The sequence below is a fragment of the Pithys albifrons genome, chromosome 6, assembly GCF_047495875.1.
Source record: "Pithys albifrons albifrons isolate INPA30051 chromosome 6, PitAlb_v1, whole genome shotgun sequence".
Lineage (NCBI taxonomy): Eukaryota > Metazoa > Chordata > Aves > Passeriformes > Thamnophilidae > Pithys > Pithys albifrons.
Window position 1 is genome coordinate 59875765 of NC_092463.1, and position 22873 is coordinate 59898637.

Here is a 22873-nt window from a genome sequence, read left to right on the forward strand (position 1 = left end):
AATGGTAAGTATTGTCAGAAACACTGTTGCAAGTAAATGTCCCTCAGTTCAGAGAGGCTGGCATTGTTTTCGTTTTCAATGCCCATGAGTTCTTGTGGGTAATTTGCTTTCATTCTCTGCTTACATCTTGGGCTATTTATCTATCATTTTGTTGTTCTTTCTGTCCTACAGGAAGTCTATACTTCCCATTTTGTGGTCCCTCTTTGTTGTTGCAGCTTTTCTTCTCATGCAAGATTTATTGTTCCCCTCCTCCTTTAAAATGAGAGAGAAGGCTACCTGTGCATGCAGGAGACACCGTGACATGCTTTGCATTGCATCTGATTCTCTTTTCTGTGACACCATTGATGAAAGCTGTGACTGAAGCCACTTTTGAAAGATAAGAGTTTCTATTTTTAAAATGTGAGAGAATTAGTAAGTTGCTGTTCAAGAGACAAAGTGTTTCTGCTCATCCTGAAGCCTGGGGAAGTTTGACTTTGGTTAGTGGTAAAATAAAGAATCCTTAAAAAAAAAATCCAAACAACCAAAACTTCACATGAGAAACTGGAATTCTTGCATAGGAGGAGTATAATAATAAGTTTAGGTGCATTATATTTCCTAGTTCATGTTTCTGAAGTCTTCACTGCTGGTTGATTTAAAAGTGATTAAATCTCTGGCTTCATGCCAGGCTTCAAGGAAAATGGACACAACAGCTTTAAATGGGGCAAACCCCAACTTTTCATTTTCCTAAGAAAGCAGAAATCTCATTCGATGCCTTTTTTCAACAGAGAGAGGTTATCATGGCTTTTAGTTAGTGTGTTTTTAAAAACTTTAAATTGTTTCTTTGTTAATTTAGCAAAGTTCCCTGCTTTCACTAAAGCTAGAAATGAAGATTCAAGTAGTTGTCAAAATAACCTGAAGGGATATACTTGAGCAGGATGGAGACAGCAAATGACTGCTGGAGGAGCACCATGGCTTGATTTTTTCACCTTTTGCCTTTAAAATTTAGTATCTGCAGTGCCTGGGATGGTAAAATAACATTCACACCAGGTTTCTTCAAGCCACTAGTTTTAGTTGATTTTTATTCTTTTCTGTAGTACCTTCCTGGAAGAAGTGCAAAGCTTCTGAAAGAGTGAGAGAAACTTTTATTTAACATTCAAAAGTGCAGCCACAGCAGCAATAGCAGTGCAGGGGGGAGTGCAGTTGTGTTTGTTTTCTGGTGTTACCTCTCTTCTACCCGAAATGGCGAAACTAATTGTAACTATAAGGCTGTGATTCATGTTATCCCCAAGATGAAGCCTCTTCTTGCTAAAGAGGTTACCGCTTTCGGCAGCTCATCATTTTAGTTTCAGTGCCAGCTTCTTGCCCCATCATGCCTTTCAGTGTTTCCAGGGATGGGATATCTACCAACTCTACCTTGGTTAAGGTAGGTTAGTGAGTAAAGAGTTAGCCTGGCTGCTTAGTATAGATAAACCTAGTTAATGGCTAGCTGCTGAAAGGTGCAGCTCTGCCACAGCTTCTCCTTCATTTTCTTGATGAATCTACAGTGTAAAACCACAGCATTGCTGTAATTTTTTCTCTCTTAGAGCTGTTGTGTCTGTTTTGCGCTTTCTGGGGAAAACTTCTCAAATACGAGTGTGGGTCTGAATTTGTATAGTCAGAGCTGTAGTTTGCTGGGCTAACAGACCATACTGGAGAGTTGTTGGAAGAAAAAGAAACTTAATGTAAGTCTTTCAGATACTAAGTCTGAACATCAGCATACCAGTAAAATTTAGGGCAAATGTAGAGAGGTTTTGGTGTTTTGTTTGTTGGGAGTTTTGTGTGCATGTGTGTTTGTGGCATTGGCATTTGAAAGGTTTGGAGGTGGTGTGCTGTTTTTAGGGGACTTACATCTGGATGTAATAACCCCCAATCCACAGTGGGTCCTTTAGCTTAGTCCTGCTGAAATGGGGCCTTAGGCAACTGCTGACATGGTCCTTCTGTTGTGCATCATTCCCAAGGACACTACTAGATGTTGGGAAAGAACTGTTAGTATTAATTTTTTTTCATTCTTAGAACTTTATTTTGTATATTAGGACCTTAAATGAGCTCTGGGCTCATAGACCTGAGGTCTTTTTAGTAGAGGTACAGATGGATTAGGACAGTTTCTCGGTGGAGATTTCTTTGACATATCTAAGGCAAACGCTAATTTTTATCTTTATTAAATGGACAGCCTTCTTGGTGGTTTTGGGGGATTATTTGTCATTATTTTGTCATAATATATTGTGTTAGTCCATTTTTGTTGCAATTCTTCTATTAAGCATGTATTATTAAAAGTATTTTCCTAAATTAACTAGGTACACTTCTTAGAGGGTAGTTATTAAGCTCTCTAATTTTAGTGACATGTTGTTCCTAATATTTGTAAATTCTTGCACTGAAGCTGTCATGTGCAATGGGTAGGGTTATGCCTGGCCCTTTGATTGGGGGGATTTTCTCAACCCATGGAGATTTGTCTGTCAGTGCTGCAGGGAAAGTGAAACCATGGATGTCTGACCCATGGATTTCTGACCCATGGATGTCTGTCAGGTATCCCACACAGGAACCCTTCAAACAGATTCACAAGATCAGGGTAATTAATTGCCCTTTTTCGGGGTCTGCCAGGTAACAGCCTAAGGGAGAACCCCTCAGCAGGTCGTCCCACATGTTATTCCACCACTGGCAGAATGTCAGCACCTGATAAAGGGGTCACTCTAACAGTTTACAGAATAACACTCTGTATTGATCCAAATTGTGACAAATTAATAAGGTTCAAGGTTGTCTGTGGCAGGGTCTATTTGAAAGAACACACTTAAAGAACTCTAATAATACTATAAAGCAAGCAAAGACAACCTCTAAAACAAAACAATCTACTAATACATTATGGAGCAAAACACAACCTCTAGTCCTTGAAGCAATAATTAGCACATATGGCAAAAGTTTCTCAGCCAATATGTGTCCCTAAAGAAGGGGAAAGACAGGTTTAGCCCATCAGCTGATCCAGCTGTTCTGGTGGAAATCTTCCTCTGATTTTCTCCATTTCTTTCCTTCTTCCTTTTTATACCATTTCTTTAGGTTTAGGTGGAATTGGAGTGAATCTAGTCATAAGTGCTTAACTGGGTAGTTGTCCCTGGCATCTTTCTTGGTGCACAGATATGGCACGGTCAGAGTGTCACCGTGTTCCCCTTCCTGCAGGACGTGTATGGAGGGAGGCCCCAGTGCCTTCACATCACTCCCCTCTCCAGTGCATCCTCTGTAACAGGTGCTTATCAGTGTTTAGGGAACCTCTGTGACACATCATGTCCATGTTTCATCTGAGAAGCTGCAGCTGGGTCTCCTTCTGTAATTCTTATTCTCCTTTAACTTTTAACCCTATCCATTACTCCACAGAAGCCCAGGAACTATTTAATATTTTATTACCAGCATATACTGCCTATGCACTCACTCTTTGAGGCTATTCTGTAGAGCGAAATTAAAGGAAAAATATTCCATACCTATATCTATATATCTCTGTGTGTATATATATCTGAGCAAAGCTGATGTTACATAATGTTTTGAATTAAACAAAAATTGCTTTAAAACTTGTATGGTGATCATGAAGAAACTTTGTAAATTGGTGTTTTGATGTTCCCCAAAGTTTGCAAATCAGTACTATAAAGATTGGCTTATTTACTGAGTCAGAGTTACAAAGGCCAATACAGAAACTTTGTAATAATTCCAGCTTTTTAGCAAGGCATCGTGGTAAGCAGTCCCTAAAAATTCACATGATAAATACAATCACAATTCATATTTGTGTCCATTTTTGCTATAAATTCAGCTTCACTGAAAATAAATTTCAGTAGAATTTGAGGATATTGATGATGGTTCTCAAAGCTTTATTATTATGGTGATCTATTTCATGTTTACATCTAAAGAATCTACTTCCCATATTAAAATTGTAGAGGCTAACACTTGGAGCTACAGGCAAAAAAACATTCTTTGCTAATTTCAGATCCCAGAGAAAGCCAAAATTGCCTAGAATTTGGATGTCAGCCATGCTGTATGACTGCATGGTTTCCATTGACTTTGTCTAGAATTGCATATGACACTTCTGAAATTGGGCATTTTTAGCTCTGTGAATCTGAAGACTGTTTCTTTCAGGTGGATGTGGTTTCTTTACCTCAGCTGTCCTAAGGAGCTATCATGTAATGCAACAAATGTGGCTGCAGCCAAAGTCTTTGCCAAAGTGATGCATAGACATTCATAAGGTACTTTCTGATTATATGTACTGTGGGCTTATTTTTTACTACTCCTATTTAATATCATGTGTACGGTAGTAGGGTTTTATATCACCTGGATAGTCTTTTGAGAGAGTTGTGATTTTCTTGCACAGGTGACTAGTTTTTAGGATTAGGGTCTCCACTCCCTTCTTACCCTTCTGCCTTATTCATAAATGCTTCCCAGTTGACACTGGAAGGGGATTTGCAGTCCTCTGAGAAGCAGAGAATGAGCCTGGATGTGTGAAATGCATGTATTTGTGACAATTTGAAAAATGTGTATGGGGGTAGAGAGAATAGAAGCTGCAGTCTCCCATGGAGCAGGCAGCTGACGATTCATGTATCTGATACTTTTATTTACTTTTCTGCACAAGAAGAAAAATGTCCCCCACAGCAACTGCAGCATCTCATGGTAACTGGGCTGCTGCTGAGACACAAAGCACCTCTTAAAGCCTGTGAGCTGTAGAGTTCAGGGATAAATCATCTCCAGTTCAGCTTCTTCTGGACCTTAGTAAAGGAGTCTCTTGTGCTGTAGTGGATTTTCTTGGGCTTCTCTCACAGTTGGGTTTGTTTTGTCTGTGCTGGACCTTATTTTGATCTCATTGCTCTTGAGTTACGTTAGTCTACTACTAACAGCTGCTGAGGAATAACTCTCTTGGTTTACACTGGGAAATGAGGAATGAAGTTTTGGACTACTATTTAATAAACATTTAGTTTAAAGAAACAGTTGCCTCTGGATTTAATGTGAGAGCGCAGTGTCTGGCGACCTGTGCTGCAAAATTGGGGCAGCAGACCAGTTGCCAGTTACTTGTTAATGTCAACACAAATTCACTGACATCAGTTGACATTGTCGAGAAAAAAATAATTTCCCCCCCATAACTATGGATTTTTTTTTTTTTACAAACTGAATTCTATTGTCAGTGTAAATAATATATTTTTTAAGACTTATTTTAGACATTATGCAATGGGAGAAATAATGTGGGAACTTTGCAAAAAGTGGTTCAAATAGCTAGTGCAATGTTTTTGGCAGGTTATATAGCACTGGACAGGGCATTTGGTTCATCACAGCATGAAAGAAGGCACAAATGTCCTGAAACACTTCCTCAGAAGGAGCACCAACCCCTCCATGTGCTCCTTGCTCTCCTTAGGGGCCTGACTCAGAACCTCCTGAGGTCAGCACTGAGTCCTGTCTGGGATCCATGGAAGATAGCCTGAATGTGATTGTTTTTTCCACCACAAAATAGTTCTTGAAGGATTTGTGCCCTTCCAGGATAGTAGGGAAAGTCTAAACTGATGTTTCTCTGTGTCATCAGAAGCAGTGATAATTCCAGCTGAGTGGTGGCTATGGATGGGCTAAGAATGTCTGCCCTAGCAGTAGGCAAAGGCTGGTACTTTATTCCAAGTTTAAGCATTTTAGGTGTCAACCAACATCTACTGTCCTGCATGAAGTCGCCAGCCCTTCAGATCTTCATGGAGGAGCTTCAGTGGTACTGGTTGGGTGTCAGTGTGATAACACAAGTGTTTTGGCTTTGTTTGTTTGTTCTCTTTTTACTGAATTACATAGGGAGGTAGCATGTAGATGCTAGAGGACAATGTGTGGAAGACAGCAAGAAGGCAGAGCTCTAGTAACAAATCTTACTGAATTGCTTGTTAAAACTATTGAAAAAAAGGCAGTAACAAAGTGGAAAGTAAGAACTTGGGTTATGTCATGAATTGTTAGGCAGTTATTACTTTAATTATCAAACTGAATTGTTTTCATGCTGCTTTTGTTCACGTTGAGTAATAACTTGCTTCAGGACTGGATTATCTGTGATGGCTGTGTAGGTGTGAACTGAGGTGATGGCACCAAATTTGCCGCTTAGTGCTCCTTTATAAAGAAAAAAGCCGAGCAGGTCTGCATACCTGTCATGTAAGCACTTGCTGCTGGCCTGTCTCTGCTCATGGACTGAGAATGAAATCTGCTTAAAACTATTACCTCGAGGACTTTCATAGATTTTGTAGAAGGAAAACAAAGGAAAGCAAAAAAACCCCCAAACAAACAAAAAACCACACACAAAACCAAACCAAACCCAAGAAACACACATGCACGAATGCCCCCTGCTTCCCCTGCCCCCCCACCCCCTGCAAAAAAAAGAAAACCAAACAAAAAAACCTGTGGTAGGGGTAGGACATGTTTCTGCTATTCTTGTCAGTTGTTCCAGGAGCCATATTTGCCAGAAGCCATTTATTAAGTCCTAATGCATGTATTCTTTTTTTTTCCTAATGATGCTGTGGGATGAAAATTTGCATGCTGGGTGGTCACAGTTGGTTTTTTTGTTTGTTTGTTTGGGGTTTTTTTGTTGTTTTGGTTTTTTTAAATTTTTTTCATATGCTGTGGTTTTAGAGCAGTCTTCATCATCTGAGTTAAAACTGTATGCCCATCTAAGTTGGTAAAAATTAGTACTGGGAGCAGCAGTACTGTACAGCCCCTTCCATGCACACCATCGCTGTAGTTTCACAGTATTTATTTTTGTTTAGAGGTTTTATAAAACTTTATTTTATCAACTTCCCTTTTTATATGTCTTGGCTGCAACTGGATTCTCAAATTGCAGTGATTTGAAAGTTTAGGATGCAAATTTCTACAAAGAGATACTACTGTGTGATGCTAGAATACTTTTTTCTGTTACCATATCATCTGATTGTGCTTTCTTTTTCTCATCCTTTTCATAGACTGTAAAAATTCCTTACTTGTTATTGATAAATCTGTATTTCTTCTTCTTCAGAGACATCAGCATGAATAACATCACAAGGCTACCAGAAGATGCTTTCAAGAACTTTCCCTACTTGGAAGAACTGTAAGTATTTCACACATGTTAAAGTTTTGCTAGGACATTGTATGGCTGTGTAAAGTGGAGGGTGGGTGGAGAAACAGTGTCGAGTTGAGCTGTGAACAGAAAAAACAATTATACTTTAAAAATATAATCCTGTATGTGTTTGGAAACTAGAACAGTAAATGCTACTTACAAGGGACTTTTTACAGTAATTATTTTAATCATGGCTAGAGTGATGACACATACTAATTACAGTGTTACCCAAAGATAACACAAGAGGTGTGTAATTACTATTGTTTCTGAAGGAGCTACAGTATAGCTGTTGCATAAGTTCCATAAAATAGATGTTGCTTCATGTAGTGAGTAGCTGACTTCCATTGTCCTTGTAGGCTGTAGATGCAGTGCCCACAAGTCCATCCTGACCTCTATCAGAAATTCAACTTCTGTAGTTCAGGGCTTCTTGCTCTTAGTTTCTCTGGCAGAATTTTTTTTCCACTTCCCATTCCCCTTTTGTCCCACTCTCTCTTTAGCTTTTTTTTGTTTTACTTAGGTGATACTTGGACTTCCAAATCCTTGAGCTGCACCGAGGCTCATGTGCCTATTATTTTGCTGAACTGCAGTCTTACCTGAGATGCCTTTGCAAAGCTGAAGCTTCCTTTCACAGCGTGGTCCTGAGTTAGATTGGGTTTCAGAGTCAATAAACAGGGAGACAGCTTTGACATTCAAATACTACTTTAGTAAATACTATTATATGGCAAGGGACTTGTGTGCCTTTGTTTCCTTATCTGTGAAGAGAGGGTAAGGGTAATGGTTCAACCTTTGCTAAAGGGCTTTGAGAACCTGCAGTACTAAGCAGTAGATAAGACAAAACTACTGCAATTTGCTTGGCTTCTCTTGCATTTTCAGTGATAAAGTAACATTTCGTATATTAAAGAGCATTTAATATGCAAAGTAAGGCTGTCTCTCTTTCTGACTTTGGCAAGACTAGGACTTTGAACGCTGTGTTGAGAGGTTTTAGGGAAAGAACAGCTCGTTTCCCTGAAGAGACAAACCCTTATAAGGTAGGGAAGTGTTGTTCTGACTTGACCAATGAGGAAGCAAGCAAAGAGTGAAAGCCATTTGTAGAAGGCAAAAGGATAAATTAACCCTATAGCAAAACTGCAGATAAAGCTCTGCACCCTTTGACTCCGGTTATCTACCAATACAACCACTGCACCTCGCTGGGACAAAGATATTGAGAAACTGATAAGAGATGGATTGTCTGCTGCTGAGGAAAGGCTTGGGTTCCTGAAAGCTTCTCTGGTTTTCTTTTTTGCACCTCAGCCTCACTGGTTGCTCTAATACGGTGTTCACCCTCTCCTTACAGTTTTGATCTCTCTTATGTCCTGGCAAAGTAGCAGCTACCATTACTAATACACTTAAATACCTCCATTTTCCCTGGTTCTTAAGTAGTTTTGACTCAGGTCAGTACAATTGTCAAGCACAGTCGAGCTTATTTATGTGAGATGAATGGTGTGCAATATCTTATTTCATGCTTGACAGATTCTAGTTTATTCCCTCTGATTTTAGGTATTGCTTAAATTTGCAATACAGCCGAGAATGCTTCATGAAGAAAAATAGGTTTTCAGAGGGTGCATTTGTGTAATTGACAGAATTTAAGAAAGGCTCCATGGCATGAGTAGGAAGGCTGAGTTGGCTTCAGAATATATACTAGCCAACATTCCCTGTGTGCTTTACAACATGTGCTGCAGTATGTCTATGTGTTTTGTTAGACTAGATTTGTAGTTTCCCCTCCACCCTTTTTTTTTTTAATTCTTCACAGTCATATTTCACACCAAAAGTTGAATAAAACAATTCTCTTTTCCCAACTTAGATGACTATGGGAGACTTAATTTTTTTTCCCAATAAGTAATTAAGCAATAAAACCTAACTGGTGGGTGTGCATATTGTGTAACTTCCATAAACCCTGGGGTGTGTCAGGAGGTAAAGAGAAAAGGCAGAGCCTTCAGCCATCATCTGTTGTGCTTATTGCCTAAGAGCCATTTGCTGCATGTACCTCTAAATCCAGCTTTTCTGGGGGAAAAAAAAAGTCTAGCATTAAGCTCAGAATTATGTGTGAACATCAAAAAACTGTAAATCATTCTCTTAGCATCCTTACTTGATGTGTTAAAGTAACTTGTGGGGCGAAAAAAAAACCCCAAACAAACAAAAAAACACCCCAAGAAGTCAAGTCCAGGTTCCCTCGTTGCAGTTCACGTTCATCTTAAATGGGAACATAATGAAGTAGATTCAAATAAAAGCAGCTTCCCTCTTTAATAGAAATGACCAGCACCAGATATGACATGGTTTTGCTTTGTTCTGCCCCTTCCTTTTTTGCTATGGGACAGGATACAAAAATCTTTCAGTCTTGATTTTTGCTGGTTGTGAACAGAAACAACTATTGTACTTCCCACTGTACAACCACAGTTTTTCTTCTCTACTCTATGATTTTCAAACTTTCTTCCTGGATTTTATTTATAGTTGAGCAGATCTGAATTCTGACAGTCAGGCATTAACAAAGTTGCTTTTTCAGCACACAAAGCTGGATGTGAGTCCCTATGCCAATGAAAAATAAAAAAAAAGGTTGAAGTGGTGTTGAAATCTGTGGTAGAAGTGACTTTTCCATCAAGTTCTCCCAAGAATGACATGTCTACAGCAAATGAAAGTCCCATAAACTAATGGGAATGCAGTAAGTACCCACACCAGCCTGAACTTTAGTAGGCCTCCATCGAGGAGACAGTTCTAGACACCTTTATCTTCATACTGTGCTTTAGCCCTGCCGTTGTCAAATGCTAGGGCCAATTAGCCCCTGGTAGAGTTAGTTAATTAATATTGCAAAATAGTATCACAGAAGTTAATTGAATGTAAATAGGAGGCAATTAAGTGTATTATGTAGGCAACTGAGTTGCACATATGGAGCGGCTGAGATTAAAAAAATGCAGCAGGGGCCGCTTAAAACGAGTGTTGTCATTTCTTCAATGCAATGAATTATTTGGTAGTCTGGAGAGACTTCAGAGGATCATTTTCTGAATCCTAAAAAGAACACTAATGAAAGAAGCAAAGTACCAGATTTGGAAAATCTGGCTGCTCCATTCAAAGGTGCCTTCCACGTCACCAAAGGGGGAGCGAATCAGACGCTTCGGTGTGTGCACCCCATGCTGTTTTCAGATGTGCTGGGTTATCTGGGACACCCGGCCCAGCCTGATGGGTCTGACGCAGGCGGGAGACCGATTGCTGCTGTGAATGGCAGCTGGGGCCAGGTGGAGGAAGACATCTGCAATGGCACTAAGTGGCTGTGTTTAGGCAACTGACTCCCCAGAAAAGCATCCAATTTGCATGTATAATTGGAGGTTCTGCAGCTCTGAGATGGTATCCTGTCTGAGTATTACTTGCAGGTACAAGCAGAGATTGCAGCCTGTCCATGGGTGGAATGTGCCCATTGGGTGGTGTGCTCTGTGTACCCCATTCACAGCCTCATCATGCATGTCGCTGCATAGCACGCTTATCATATGTCTGTAGGATTCTAGCACTATTTATAAATGTTATAGAAATTCTCCATGTCTGTGTAACTGATACTCATCTGGAAGTAATTTGCAAATTATTGAAATGGCAACGGCCAGAGTCAGTGAGGAGCAGACCACCAAGGGTTTTGCCTCAGCAGTTAATGACGTGTATTCTCCAGAAAATGCTAACGTAAATATGCTGCAGCCCTGAACATGATATGGAAACTAAAAATCCTTGAAGAACTTGGCTGTGGTTTTCTAACCACACCTTAAAATATTTATAGAAAGCTAGAAGAGGGAAATATAGCCAGATAATGCAGTGTTTTTAGAAAGCAAAGACCATTTTCCAGGCTGTGTTATAGTTTGATGGCCTTTTGAAAGGTGGAAGTCCCTTCTAGTTATTTGAAGTAGTCAGAAGGATTTTAACTTTATGATTTCCATTCCCTCTCTAATTGAGGAGGGCAAATCAAAATGTTTTTTTTTTCTTGCCCAGTTTCCCAGTCTTCAGAAGTTTCTTCAGAAAGAAACCTGAACCACTTGAATAAAGCAGAAGTATCCTTGACTTTATCATCTTTTAACCTTGTTTTGATTTCCACTCATAACCCTTTAAAATGTTGTTGCCTTATTTGCCCTGCACTCATAGGCAAGGTTTAGATGACAAGCTTTTGGCTGGCTGTCTGCTGGTCCATATGAGAGGTAGAGGACTGCAAGCTGTCCCATGTGTGTGAATTGTCTGTGACAGAAGGATGTGGTTGTCCTAAAGGGAGCACTGGCCATTTCCCAACCAGTCAGCCTCAGGGCAGGATTCTGACCTTCTCAACAAGGCTTAGGGAGGATGCTCTCAGACTATTGTGATTTTGAGGTTCATATCATGCCCAGTAATACTGCAAGGAAAATAATCCCTCCTGAAAGCACCAGGAGATAGGAGTGCTGAGTTAACTTTCAGATGTGTGCTGATACCAAGATCTGTTGTTGAGGTCTGTTTTGTTTCTGTTTTGTTTGCTCATACATAATATAAAACAGGCTCTCTTCTGTGACACTACCTTCAGATACTGGTTTTTTGTTGGTTTTTTTTTTAATCAGGCAAGGGCAAAACTTTGAGTTTTATTTAATGGCTAGTTGAAAATAGTTGGGGAAATAAAGTAATAAAAAGAAGACTTAGATCAACGAAAGTTTTCTTTTTTCTGAAACGCTAATGCTAATCTGCTTTTTGAGAGATGAATCAACAGTGAGCAAGAGACCACACACATGCAACTGTAATTTTTGAAAGAAAAGAAAGAATATTGTTACTAAGTATTTGCTCAGCTATTTAATTATATCCATGCTGATTACAACACTTAAGAGGTCTTGCTTAAATATCTCCTTAGCTCCCCTCCCCCAGCCAGAGTCTCTGATTGTGGCTTTTAATTGACAAAGTATATTTTAGGAACATAAGGATTAATAAAATGTGTACTGGCAGTGAAAGTGAGGTGGTTTTTTGCCATAAGGTTGTAATCAGGAAGTATCTGCAAGGGAAACGTCTGGAGTTATTTTCCCTCTCAACTGCAGCTGAAGATGACCACCTGGCTGAAATGGCACAGCTGCTTGCTTTTGTATTGTCTATTTCAGTGTTTAATTTAGATGATAACCTTCCTTCTAATTTCTGCATCAGCATCAACTTGTATTATCCTTGGGGAGGAAAGGGGATTATCATGTCTTTTTTATTACCTGGGTTTTATGAATAAGGCATGTCTTGGAGTTATGCCAAGGCTAAGTATTTAGTTCAGGATGCTGTGTCTTTCCTCACCTGAACATGGAACATTTGATAGAAGGACCTCCTTTTGTCTTTCGGTGTCTTTTAAAGCTAAGTCTTTTAAGGTAGAATGTTGATGAGATGATGCAATTCCTTTCTCTTTCATAAACATGAGTAGTCCCAAGGTCTGCAGTGAGAAGCTAGAGATGAAGGACTTGTTTTCAGTAGAAAAGAAAAGGATGAACCTTTATGAAGAAAGTTGTCCTGATGCCTTATGTGGTAACTGAAACGGTGGTGGTGGTTAAACATCCTCTGGTACAACAGGCTGGCACCATTGGAGACATTACCACCTCATCTTTGTCCATTCAACCCCAGCTGCAGAGTCTGAGGAATGGCGGAGCGCTTTCTTCAGCTGCTTTGTTACAAAGACAGCCAGTGTAGATACCTTCTGTTGGTCTTTCAAAAATAGCTGTCTGATGTTGTGTTGGAAGCCCATGAACGCCCTTCATCCATCTACTAGCTCTGAATATTTGAACAGCTGGAGGAGGTGATTTCCTCTGTTGCTCCAGCTTGAATTCCAAGATGTAAAGTTTTAATGAAAAAAATGCAAGGTGTAGATTTCACGTGTGGTAGCAAGTTAAGAGCTTAAGCTTTAACTTGACCAGCCAGCACACATTAGACATGCTTGCTGCCTTGTGTGCACTGGAGCTTTAGAAAGTGCCTTGGCATGTTGTAACTTGCACCTTCAAATTCTAGTTAAGACAAACCTTCAGGCAAAGACTCCCAAGTAGAATTAACCACAGTCAGCTAAGATATTTTTAAACATCACTTATTTGGTCTGCACTAGATGCTAAATGATGTTTAAAACCATGCTGGCCAACCTGTGTTTACTTAGCATTTTCTTATCTCTGGAAGTCCTAAATGAGTTTGATTCTGGATGAGTTTTAATCATGCTGATATGAGAGTAATATTTCTGTAGCTTAGAAGGTTCTTGCTGTGCTGAACAGTTGCATATTTTTTCCTGTTTGTGGGGACAGATGCTAGTAGATTGAGTAAATTCCATTGGTTTTAGAAGATGAGGACGTTTCTTTCCAGTTTCTGCTTCTACATCTTAATTTTCAAAGTTGGCATGATTGTGTATAAGGATCCTAAGACTGGTTATTCTGCTGCAAGTACTTTTAGAGGACAAGGAAACTTTATCTGTCCTTTTTTTGAGCTTGTGTTCAGTTTGCATTCACACGCACATGCAGGAGCTGGCTTAGCTAAATGGCCTGGAGGCTGAACTTGCAGTGTTACACTTCAAGACCAGTCTTACAAGCCTGAATTTATTATGCTGCCTGAGCTGTCAGGTTGGGGCTGTCTGAAGGTATAAACCAGATAAGAAGCTTCTGGAGGCTGAGCAGCAGCCTGAGAAACTCTCAGGCTGGGTCTCTCCAGATAAAGTTCCCCAAATGGTACTCACAGCATGCAGTCCTTCTCCTCCTTCAGGTTTCAGAAATGGGAGTGTGGGGCAAAAGATGCATGTGCATGAGTGAGCAGGTAGCCAGTTCCAGGGTTGGATGTCAAAGAGAACCACATGAGCTCTGCAGAAACCTTACATAGTCAGATAGAAAAGGAAAAAAAACCCAATCCTGTATGTTGGAGGTAAATGCCTTATCCTCAGAGACAGTAACTGAATGCATTCTGTCCTCACAGTATCATAATGTGACACTGTATGTTACCATAAAAAGGCACAGTTATGTCATTTTTGCCTCCTTTTCTCCCTTCCTATTGGGTATTTGTATTTTTGTATTTTTTATTGTTAGTACAGAGGTACTCTTGCCTAATTGGCTTGAGCAGATCTTATCTAGCACAGAAGTAGCAACCAGCACTCCTGTAAAGTTCTTTTCTTGCCTTTCCTATATAGAAGCAAAATTCTAGATGATTCTATTAACATAATTGCTCTTATTTCAGTGGAAAAAAGTAAACAGTTGACCTAAATCTGAATCAAAGAATCGTGCTGAAAATTACTCCTATGTCTCTGAGGTCATTCCTTACAAAGTTGTCTACAGAACCTGGGTCTTGCAGTTACCCAGTATGTATCTGAAGTGGTTAGAAAACTAGTAATAGAAGGTTCATTGCCAAATATATGTAAATTTAATCCGCTTCCCCATTTTGCTGTGTCACTTGCTTGTCACTTGGTCATTCAAAAGAGCCTATGCCTAGATAGCAAATAAATGCCAGGACAAGACACAAGGCTGTATGAACAGACCAGAGCAACACTGAGGGTTTACTGTATTAACAGTAATTTTTTTACCCTTATATCTGGCCATCAACATATTTCATGGTCTTGGAAACCAGAGCATCCAAACAGCATTATCTGCTAAAAGCACAAATCTGTAGTTCATTCAGTTGTTGCATCCCACTTGATCAAAACCAGGCTTGGTGGCTTTCATCTCTGTGTGTCTGCTGTACAGACTAGGTAAGTGAAATGTATTATCAGCTGAGTGTCATGAGATAGTTATCAAGGGAAAGGTCTACCTGGCCTGGGGTAGAGCAGAGGAAAGTTACCCCGACATAGTGCAAGATGTGCAAAGGCAAGTAGGGAGAAGAGAACATATTTTATAAAATTTATTCTGCAATCTGCTTTGGAACTGAGAGAAGTCAAGGTTGCTTACAGCAACAACTCAGTATTACTACTGTAGAGTAGCTGTTAACCAGTTTTCAAGGCAACACAGTTGGTTATGTTTAAGACATGTATGTCCATATTCAAAATTAATGCAAACTTCTGGGTTTTTTTGCAGGAGAATAATAGTTAGGACTACAAAGTCACCTTCAACAGCTCATACTGTATAATAATTGTTTTAGTTTATATAATTTCCTTCAATGCACATGTGTTGTAGCCTGTGGGGTCTGCCTCAGGAAAGTCTTACCCAAATATAGATACTGCTTGATAAGTGGAATGATAGAGCATATTTTGCATGGTTGGAAATACTTATTTGCTTCAAAATCCATAGTAATTTATTTTCCTGTTAACAAAAAAAAATTTTACTCTGATAGTCCATTTAAAGCAATATCATAGAGTCGTATTTTGTCTTGTGGTAGATGCTGGTGACTCCTGACAATTTAACCATAGAATTTATGGATGGGCTTTAGCCTTTTTTTTTTTAATCCATCAGTTTAGTTTACTTAGATATTTTAGCTTTTCAGACAAGGGATGCATTTGGAAAACTAGCAACTACCTTAAAGTTCAGTGTAACTTTGGGAAAGATGTAAATGCTGGAAAGGGAAGCCTCAGGACAAGAACTGCTGGATGGAATTGGTGCATTTTTGTGCTGGTTGTAGTCACAGTCATCTTTTTTTCAGTCATGATGTGTCTTGGTGTACATACTCAGAATTTTATAAATAATGGTTGAGGTTGTATAAAACTGAACCTACTGCAAGAAAAGGAGAAGGAGACAAATGTGTTTTCCATTAGCAGCAGCAGCAGAATAAAGTACCCATTTAGTTTTGTTAAATTGGTGTAGAAGAATTTGGAGTAATCTGTAGATTATTGATTGGTTTCCCAGCAGTGCATTAGGCTGCAGCTGACAAAAGTCCCACAGGGGCTGTTTTCTAATCACAGATAAGCAAAGCCAAATTTAGTCTGGGGACACAGCTTCGATTTGCCAGCCCTCCCCCTTCTGCAGCTGCCCAGCTGGGGTAGGAGCTGTCTGCAGAGGTGTGTGCCATTGCCAGGCAGGCCATCCATCCCTGCACAGGGGATGCAGTGAGCCCCTGTGTTCTGCAAATGGCTGTACCTTTCCTGTAGAGCTTTAAACCTTGATGAATAAATTGTAGCACTTAACTATGCAACAACTGTTAAGAAAAACAGAATTCTGTTCCAAAATGTCTGCTGTTCTGGAATAGGTGGAAACTGAAGCTCTTTTCTTAGGTTTGAGGAAACTTAATCCATGATGACCAGCAATTCTTACCTGTGAGGCATTTTCAAAGGTTAATTCTGTTGTGGAAGGACTTGAAGAAAGTCAGACTTTGTATGGGAAGCACAGAGAACTTGGAAAAAGTGGATCTTAGGGACAGGCATGTAAAATTGGCAAAATAGTTTGATGTAAGACAGCAAAAAAATACAAGTGGGGAAGCAGTGGAATATTTTCCAATGGAATGAAAATAAGTTGGTAAAAGTTGGAGACCTAAAAGGAGAGTTTGGGTGGGCAGAGAGACAGTGATGGATGGTCTGTGAGGGATATGGAAGGTTCAACCTTGACTAAAATAGGAGGTTTGGGTCTCACCAGAAAGCAGCTAATGTAGAAATAATAAATCAGGTGCTTGATTATGACATGTCAGGATTGCAGTCCGTGCCACTATTGGAATTTTCAGTGAGGAAGTAAAATAACAGTTGGTCCATTGAAAAAGTAGCCATTGTATTGTTATTGGGAGACAAGACAGACAGATGAGGTTATTAGGATCCCAGAATACCAGCAAGATGAAAAAAAACAACCCACTGCAGAATCCACAGCAAAAACATTCTCTGTATGAGCATAAGACCTTCAGAAGGACAGAAGGAGGCAAAATTCTGCTCAAATATCCTGAGGTTCACTACCATCTGGGGTGCAAGACAAACAGGACCGTTTCCAACAAGTTTGTGTTGCATCCTGTCATAATGAGAGTGATGGTTTTAATTGTTACAGACAAAAATGTATCCCTGGGACATCTTCCCTAATTTTTGGAGTGACACCAGTGATTAACTTGGCTTGGTTAACATGCAGCCGTGTTGCCAGGCTCATAATTGCAGAAGTTTTAATTTCCCAAAAGAGGGAGAACAGTCTTAGCTGTAGATTCAGTGCAAGAAGCTAAGCTTGCTGTGTACTCTGGGAATGAGATACCATGGAAGGTTAGTCCTTGGCCAGATTGTATCCTGATGTCTGTAAACAACAAGGTGTCTTCTACATCTGGAAATCATTTACTGTGTCACTTAAAATAATGATTAGAGGGTGTTGCTCCCCACTGTATGACAGGATAGCAAAAGTGTTTTGTCCTCCATATGTCCTACTCTGTTATCCTGCAAATTTGTAAATTTGAATTTGTCCAGATTTGCGGAATTTTGGCCCATTGAAACATTCAATTTTTATTTTTTTAAAGTAAAAATAGAAGACTACCACATTGAATGCAAAGCAATTACAAGACTGCCCACTTAGAAGAAAGATACCTACTGTGGTCATATAAGACAGCAGAAACTTCCAAGGTTTAACTTGGATGCACTAATTCAGGATACCTGCAGTCCTTGGCAGGTTCTCCAAACAAGGGATGTCAGGACTGAGCAGAAAAACTCTTGGTCAGTGTGATAGTCATTTATATTCCACTTTGGATGGTGCCTGCTGCTGTGTCTCTGCGCCTTGAGAAGTGGGAGACAGCAAATAAAGTTTGTGTCCCTATGGCATGTCAGGACACTTTCCAGTGGTCTATTTGATTAGGTCTTTACTGCCTTTGTATCTTTTCTTGACTCAGTAGCAACAGATAGACTTCCAGACCAGGTCTCTAACCATTTCCACTCAGAATGAAGGGAAGGATGGATACTTGGCTCTTGACAGTGTAAATGTAGGGCTGCCTCCAGGTGCTGCTTTGTGGCAGTGTGAAGCTGTCCCACCACAGAGCAGCAATTTCCAGGGCTGTTCCCAAGCAGGTTAGTGAGTGTTGCTACAAGGAGAAGAAGGTTGTGTCCCTTTCTGTTGTGCTATTTTTGCTCTTGGTAAAGCTTTGATTTCCCTTAGCCCACTTACTCTGCATGTGTGTTTGTGTGTGTGAGAGAGGTGCTATTAAAATATTTAATAATAAATATTGTGAAGACTTGCTGAAAGGAGGTAACATAGAAAACCCGACTGGATGATTTCAATGACATCTTGATTTATAATGCTGTATGTGCACTACACTACATGCTATTAATTTTTCAATTATCTCTTTAAAATAAACCTGGTTATGTAAAGAGAAACCTTTCCATCCTCACAGTTGCTGCATGTTGCTGCAGAGGGAAGCATGTTGAGAGCAGTGTGTGATATGTTGGTCTTTTCCTGCTTGAGAGCTGCAATTGGAACCTCCTCACAAGCAGCTCCCCAAGGCCAGGATGTGAATGATAAATGTATATTTGGCAAACTGATTAGTAAAGCCTTTGCACACTTCCTGGAAATCTGCCAGATAGAGGAAAAACGGAAATGTGATGGATTGCAAGGGTTGGGGTTTATTTTTTCCTATTGGTTGGTTGCAAAAAGGCTGAATAAACAGGAGTTGCCTTGAGGTAGGTAAAGTCTTGCTATTTGAAGTCACGCAAGCCTTGCTCTGGCTCAGCTGTATTTTGTTTCCAGTGCTTCTTAGGTTGTTGGTGACCCTCAGTGGGGTTGGAGGAGGCTATCTAACTGTATTTAGTTGTTTTTTTAAAGCTAACCTAATAATCCCCAGCCTCTTTGGGAGAGGGAGCAGTTACAGCAGATGCCTGAGAAGCCACACACCCACCGGATTAATGGGGAACCTTGGCTGGGCTGCCTGACACACATTTACCAGGGCTGCCACTCCTTGAATTGTGTAATATGTAATCAGCATCAGCTAGGACAGTTTGTGTGCAGAATAATGCTGTGTTACAACCTCAGTTAAATCTCTGTCCATTTTTCTGTTTCAAATACATTTGAAAATAAATGTGTTTCACAGATCACTTGTTCTCAGCAGAGACACCCAGCATGTTTCATCACTGTTTCGTTCTGTTCACAGTGAACTTTATAGGAAATTGTTTAAAAGAAAATCATGAAATATTGCAAACCTCCCTCCCCATCACCCCAGAAAAAGTTAATAAAGTTAATTTGGACAGCTACTGACAACAAAGTGAATTTTAGGAGAATGTTTAGTTGCCACCTGGAATTTTTCATTGATGTTAAAAATTCTAAGTATTTGAAAAATCACATCCCAGCTCTGAAATTCAGAGGTTGTTTGAAGACCGTAGATTTCAAAAATAAGTATTGATAGAATCTTTTTTTTTTTCTTCTGTTTTCAGAGCCATTTGGTTATACACAATCCATGCAAACAAACTTCTCAGCAGTCATCATATGTGGGGGTTTTTTAAGTATGCCTGTAGTGATGTCAGAGCCATAGCTATGGCAATGGGGAGGGGGGTGAAAATACCAGGTCTAAGTACTAAGGTCTATCTTAACAAGCAAGAGTAACACAGTTTTCTAAAAACAAATCATATCTGCAACTGTCACCTTCCTGCATGAGAATCCATCCCCTTCTCCCTTCACTTATAAATAAAATTATCTACCTTTGAGAAATGGATTTGATAAACATAGCCAGCACCCTCTTTATCAGGCAGTGTTTTATTTAGTAATTAATTCTGTTGCAAGAAGATTTATGTAGGCATTAAATACTTTGGGTAATCTCTTTTATGTACTTTGAGACTGAGATAAAAATGTAATAACGTTGCTATGTTCTGGCAAGCTGATACTTTAAATGTTGCTCTCCTTATTTCCTTCATTCTCCTCTTTGAAATAATATTTTCCCCTCGGTGTGTCTGGCTTGCTTCACATTGCCCTGGAACAGCAGAGGGGGGGTTTGCTATTCTGTAACCTTTGTTGAAGCCCATTGATTGTTTTTTTAATTATTAACACTTATTGGACTGTACAAAGTATTTCCACAGATGATTTCATTGCACAACCTTGTCCAACATTGCTTTTGCTTAGTCTTGAATATGAAACCAAGTCTGAAAGCAAGTTCTTTGGCTGAAATTATAGCATCTTTTGGCAGTTACGGATTACCAGGTGTTTTGCATTATTGTCTTCACCCTTCATAAAATACAACTATTAGCAGTTCAACAAAGGCTGGACCACACAGGGTCTGCTGGTCAGGGAAGAGGTAAAAAGGTTGAAGGAAAAAAAAGAGTGGGGGAAGGAGGAATGAGCTGTTTGGAAGCAGCTGTTTTGGCTGCTGTTTCTGCTTTCCTGCTTTGTATTCTGCAGTGTATTCTCCTGTATTTATTACTTTTAATATCATGGTAGTTTTCACAGTTTACTTTGTGTTAGTGTCAAGCAGTCCAAGTTTGAAACCAACCATATCTTGGGAGAGAGTGAGTATGGATGAGAATCCTATTCCCTTTCTCCCCTGACCCCAAACTAGTTTCCTTTCCTGAAAAGTTCTCCAAATAACTGACCAAAAAGTTGAAATATTACCAAGATAATATCTTGGTCATACCAACAGGCATCCTGTCAACTGTCAGCACTGTTAATGTCCAACCTGCTTGTGAATATTGTTTTCACACGTGGGATTCTCATGGAGACACTTCCTGCTTTGCTGTAGCACCTGGCTATTTTTACTTAACTTGATGGTTTCTTTAGAAACTGCTGCATAGATTAAAACCACGTGGGTACAAGAACATGTGTTTCAGCAAAGCAATGCTGAAAGTCAGAGGATCGTGTTGGTAAATGTACTTTTCAAACCTAGTACTATAAGAAGATTCTTTATCATTCTGAGGTGTCTGTTTTCTGGCACGTTTGCAAAAGAATGTCCATGAGGCTGAGTAATGTATTCTCATGGTTAAAAATGTGCAATGATTAAAATAAGTGTTAAACCCTTGGAAGATCATTAATGTAGCAAAATTGAATGCAAAATGCATAATTGCTTGCAAGATTTGATGTATCAGTGATTTTCCTTGTTAGATGGTTGTAGAAGTACTGTATTATTTTGTGACTGAAATTATTATTGCAATTTTTTTCCAGGCGACTGGCTGGCAATGACCTTTCTTTTATCCATCCAAAGGCCTTGTCTGGTTTGAAAGAACTCAAAGTTCTGTAAGTAATTGGGTTTTCGAGCTTCATAGCTAGCTGTATGCTTTCTCAGTGCACAGCCAGATTGTTTACTGGTAGGCTGGAGGAAATTTTTTTGCCCTTCCTCCCCCTAAATTATAGTCCTCCTACTTTTTTTATTTTTTTACAAAGCCTGCTGTAAGTGGTTAAGATGAGCCTTGGTGAACTTGACTAAACTGTAATTACTGCATTTAATTAGAACACTTACTTGCTTCTGAAGTGTATCTTGTAGGGGGGAAAAAAGGAGGAGAAATCCTAAAAAGGACATGTAAAGCTTTTTGTTGTTTTCCACACCTTCAGATCAGTCTGTCAGGTGCCTTATCAGGTAGTACTAGTGCTTAGAGATTTAATACATTGACCTTTGACTTATTCTCTACTGGTGAGAGACATAATTTCTATAGTTTGAGGCTTCTTTAGGTGAAAATGGCTTGGTATTAAAAAAAGGAATTTTCATGCCAACTTTTTTCTCCAATACTTAGGAATAAAAAGAGCTTTCTGTTGTTTGAGGTTTTAAAAACCTCTATTCAGAAATTGTAGTATTTCTGATGATGTAAATATTTCTAAATGCTAGCAGGGTAATAGGTAGTTCATTAAATATTTTTAAAAAATAGTGGATTCTGAGGTTGTAGAGAAAAAAGCATAAACAGACACTGTAAGCACTGCCCATCTGCAATACTTCTTAATATGATATTTTCTAAATTGAATGCAGAGTGTCAAAGCTCTTGAAGGGCTTATCCATTGTGATAACTCAACACTGGAGATCCCTGAAATTCTAACAGTTCTTGAAAAATCTGGGACGTGGATCTTAATTAACAATTAGCATACTTGCCCACTTGTGTTTTACTCCATTATGCACCAAAACCAAGGAAGATTTTATAAGGTGTTCTTTACATTCTCTTCATAAAGGAACTCATTATGCTATAATACATTGTCCCATAAGAGAATTCTCAAAAAAACCCCAACAGCAAAGCTTAATTCAGCTTGGCCCAAAGGTGCTGTGTTGTGAAGACACTTGGTAAATTAGATTGTTGATGTTTTGTGTATTGATGCAACTTCAGGAAAAAATAGAGGTCTGTGTGTTTTGTAAGCACGTATAGAATGATTCAACAGGAAAATATCATCTATTGTAGCAAATTTGTACTAATGTTAAGTTGCTCAACTTCTTCAGTGAGTTCCCAAGGGAATTTCAGCATATAATGTCAGAGGCTTGTTCTCTGCAAATTAATGCTCTTAATTAATGTGATTAATGAGTTGTAAATAAAACTGAAGTAGACTATTTTCTTGTTTCATTGTTGCCTTTGGGCTGGTCTTCATAATTCTACGTGCTTTTATGTACACTAGAAATCTGTGAAACCATAACAGGACTATGGGGTTTTCTGTCACCTCTACTGTTGATAAAGATGATTGTCAAATTCTACTTTATTAATACAGTGGATTTTTACAGAACCCTACAGAACAACCAGCTGAAGACTGTACCTAATGAGGCCATCAGAGGATTAAGCGGTTTGCAGTCCTTGTAAGTATTTTTACTTTGCTTTTAGTTTTGGATTGTTCTCCAAGTTCCACTTTCAGTCACCCTGTGTAAACCTCAGCTTCATTCTGTAGAGTTATGAAGTATAATCATGTATGTGTAATAATGTACCTGGAGTTTCTGATATTGCAATTGCAACTGGAACAAAGTTTCACAAGTAAAATTCATAAGGAATTTTATTTGTAATCTTTGGTG

At 39.3% G+C, this 22873-nt stretch overlaps 1 protein-coding gene across 2 annotated transcripts in view; it reads left to right on the forward strand.

Moving 5' to 3' along the window:
• Window positions 1–22873, forward strand: part of LGR4 (leucine rich repeat containing G protein-coupled receptor 4) — a 79703-nt gene that overhangs the window by 31201 nt on the left and 25629 nt on the right. For both annotated transcript variants that reach the window (XM_071559095.1, XM_071559096.1), the window contains exons 2-4: window positions 7010–7081; window positions 21061–21132; window positions 22592–22663. In XM_071559095.1, the coding sequence (XP_071415196.1) occupies window positions 7010–7081; window positions 21061–21132; window positions 22592–22663 (216 nt within the window). The remainder of the gene's footprint in view (window positions 1–7009; window positions 7082–21060; window positions 21133–22591; window positions 22664–22873) is intronic.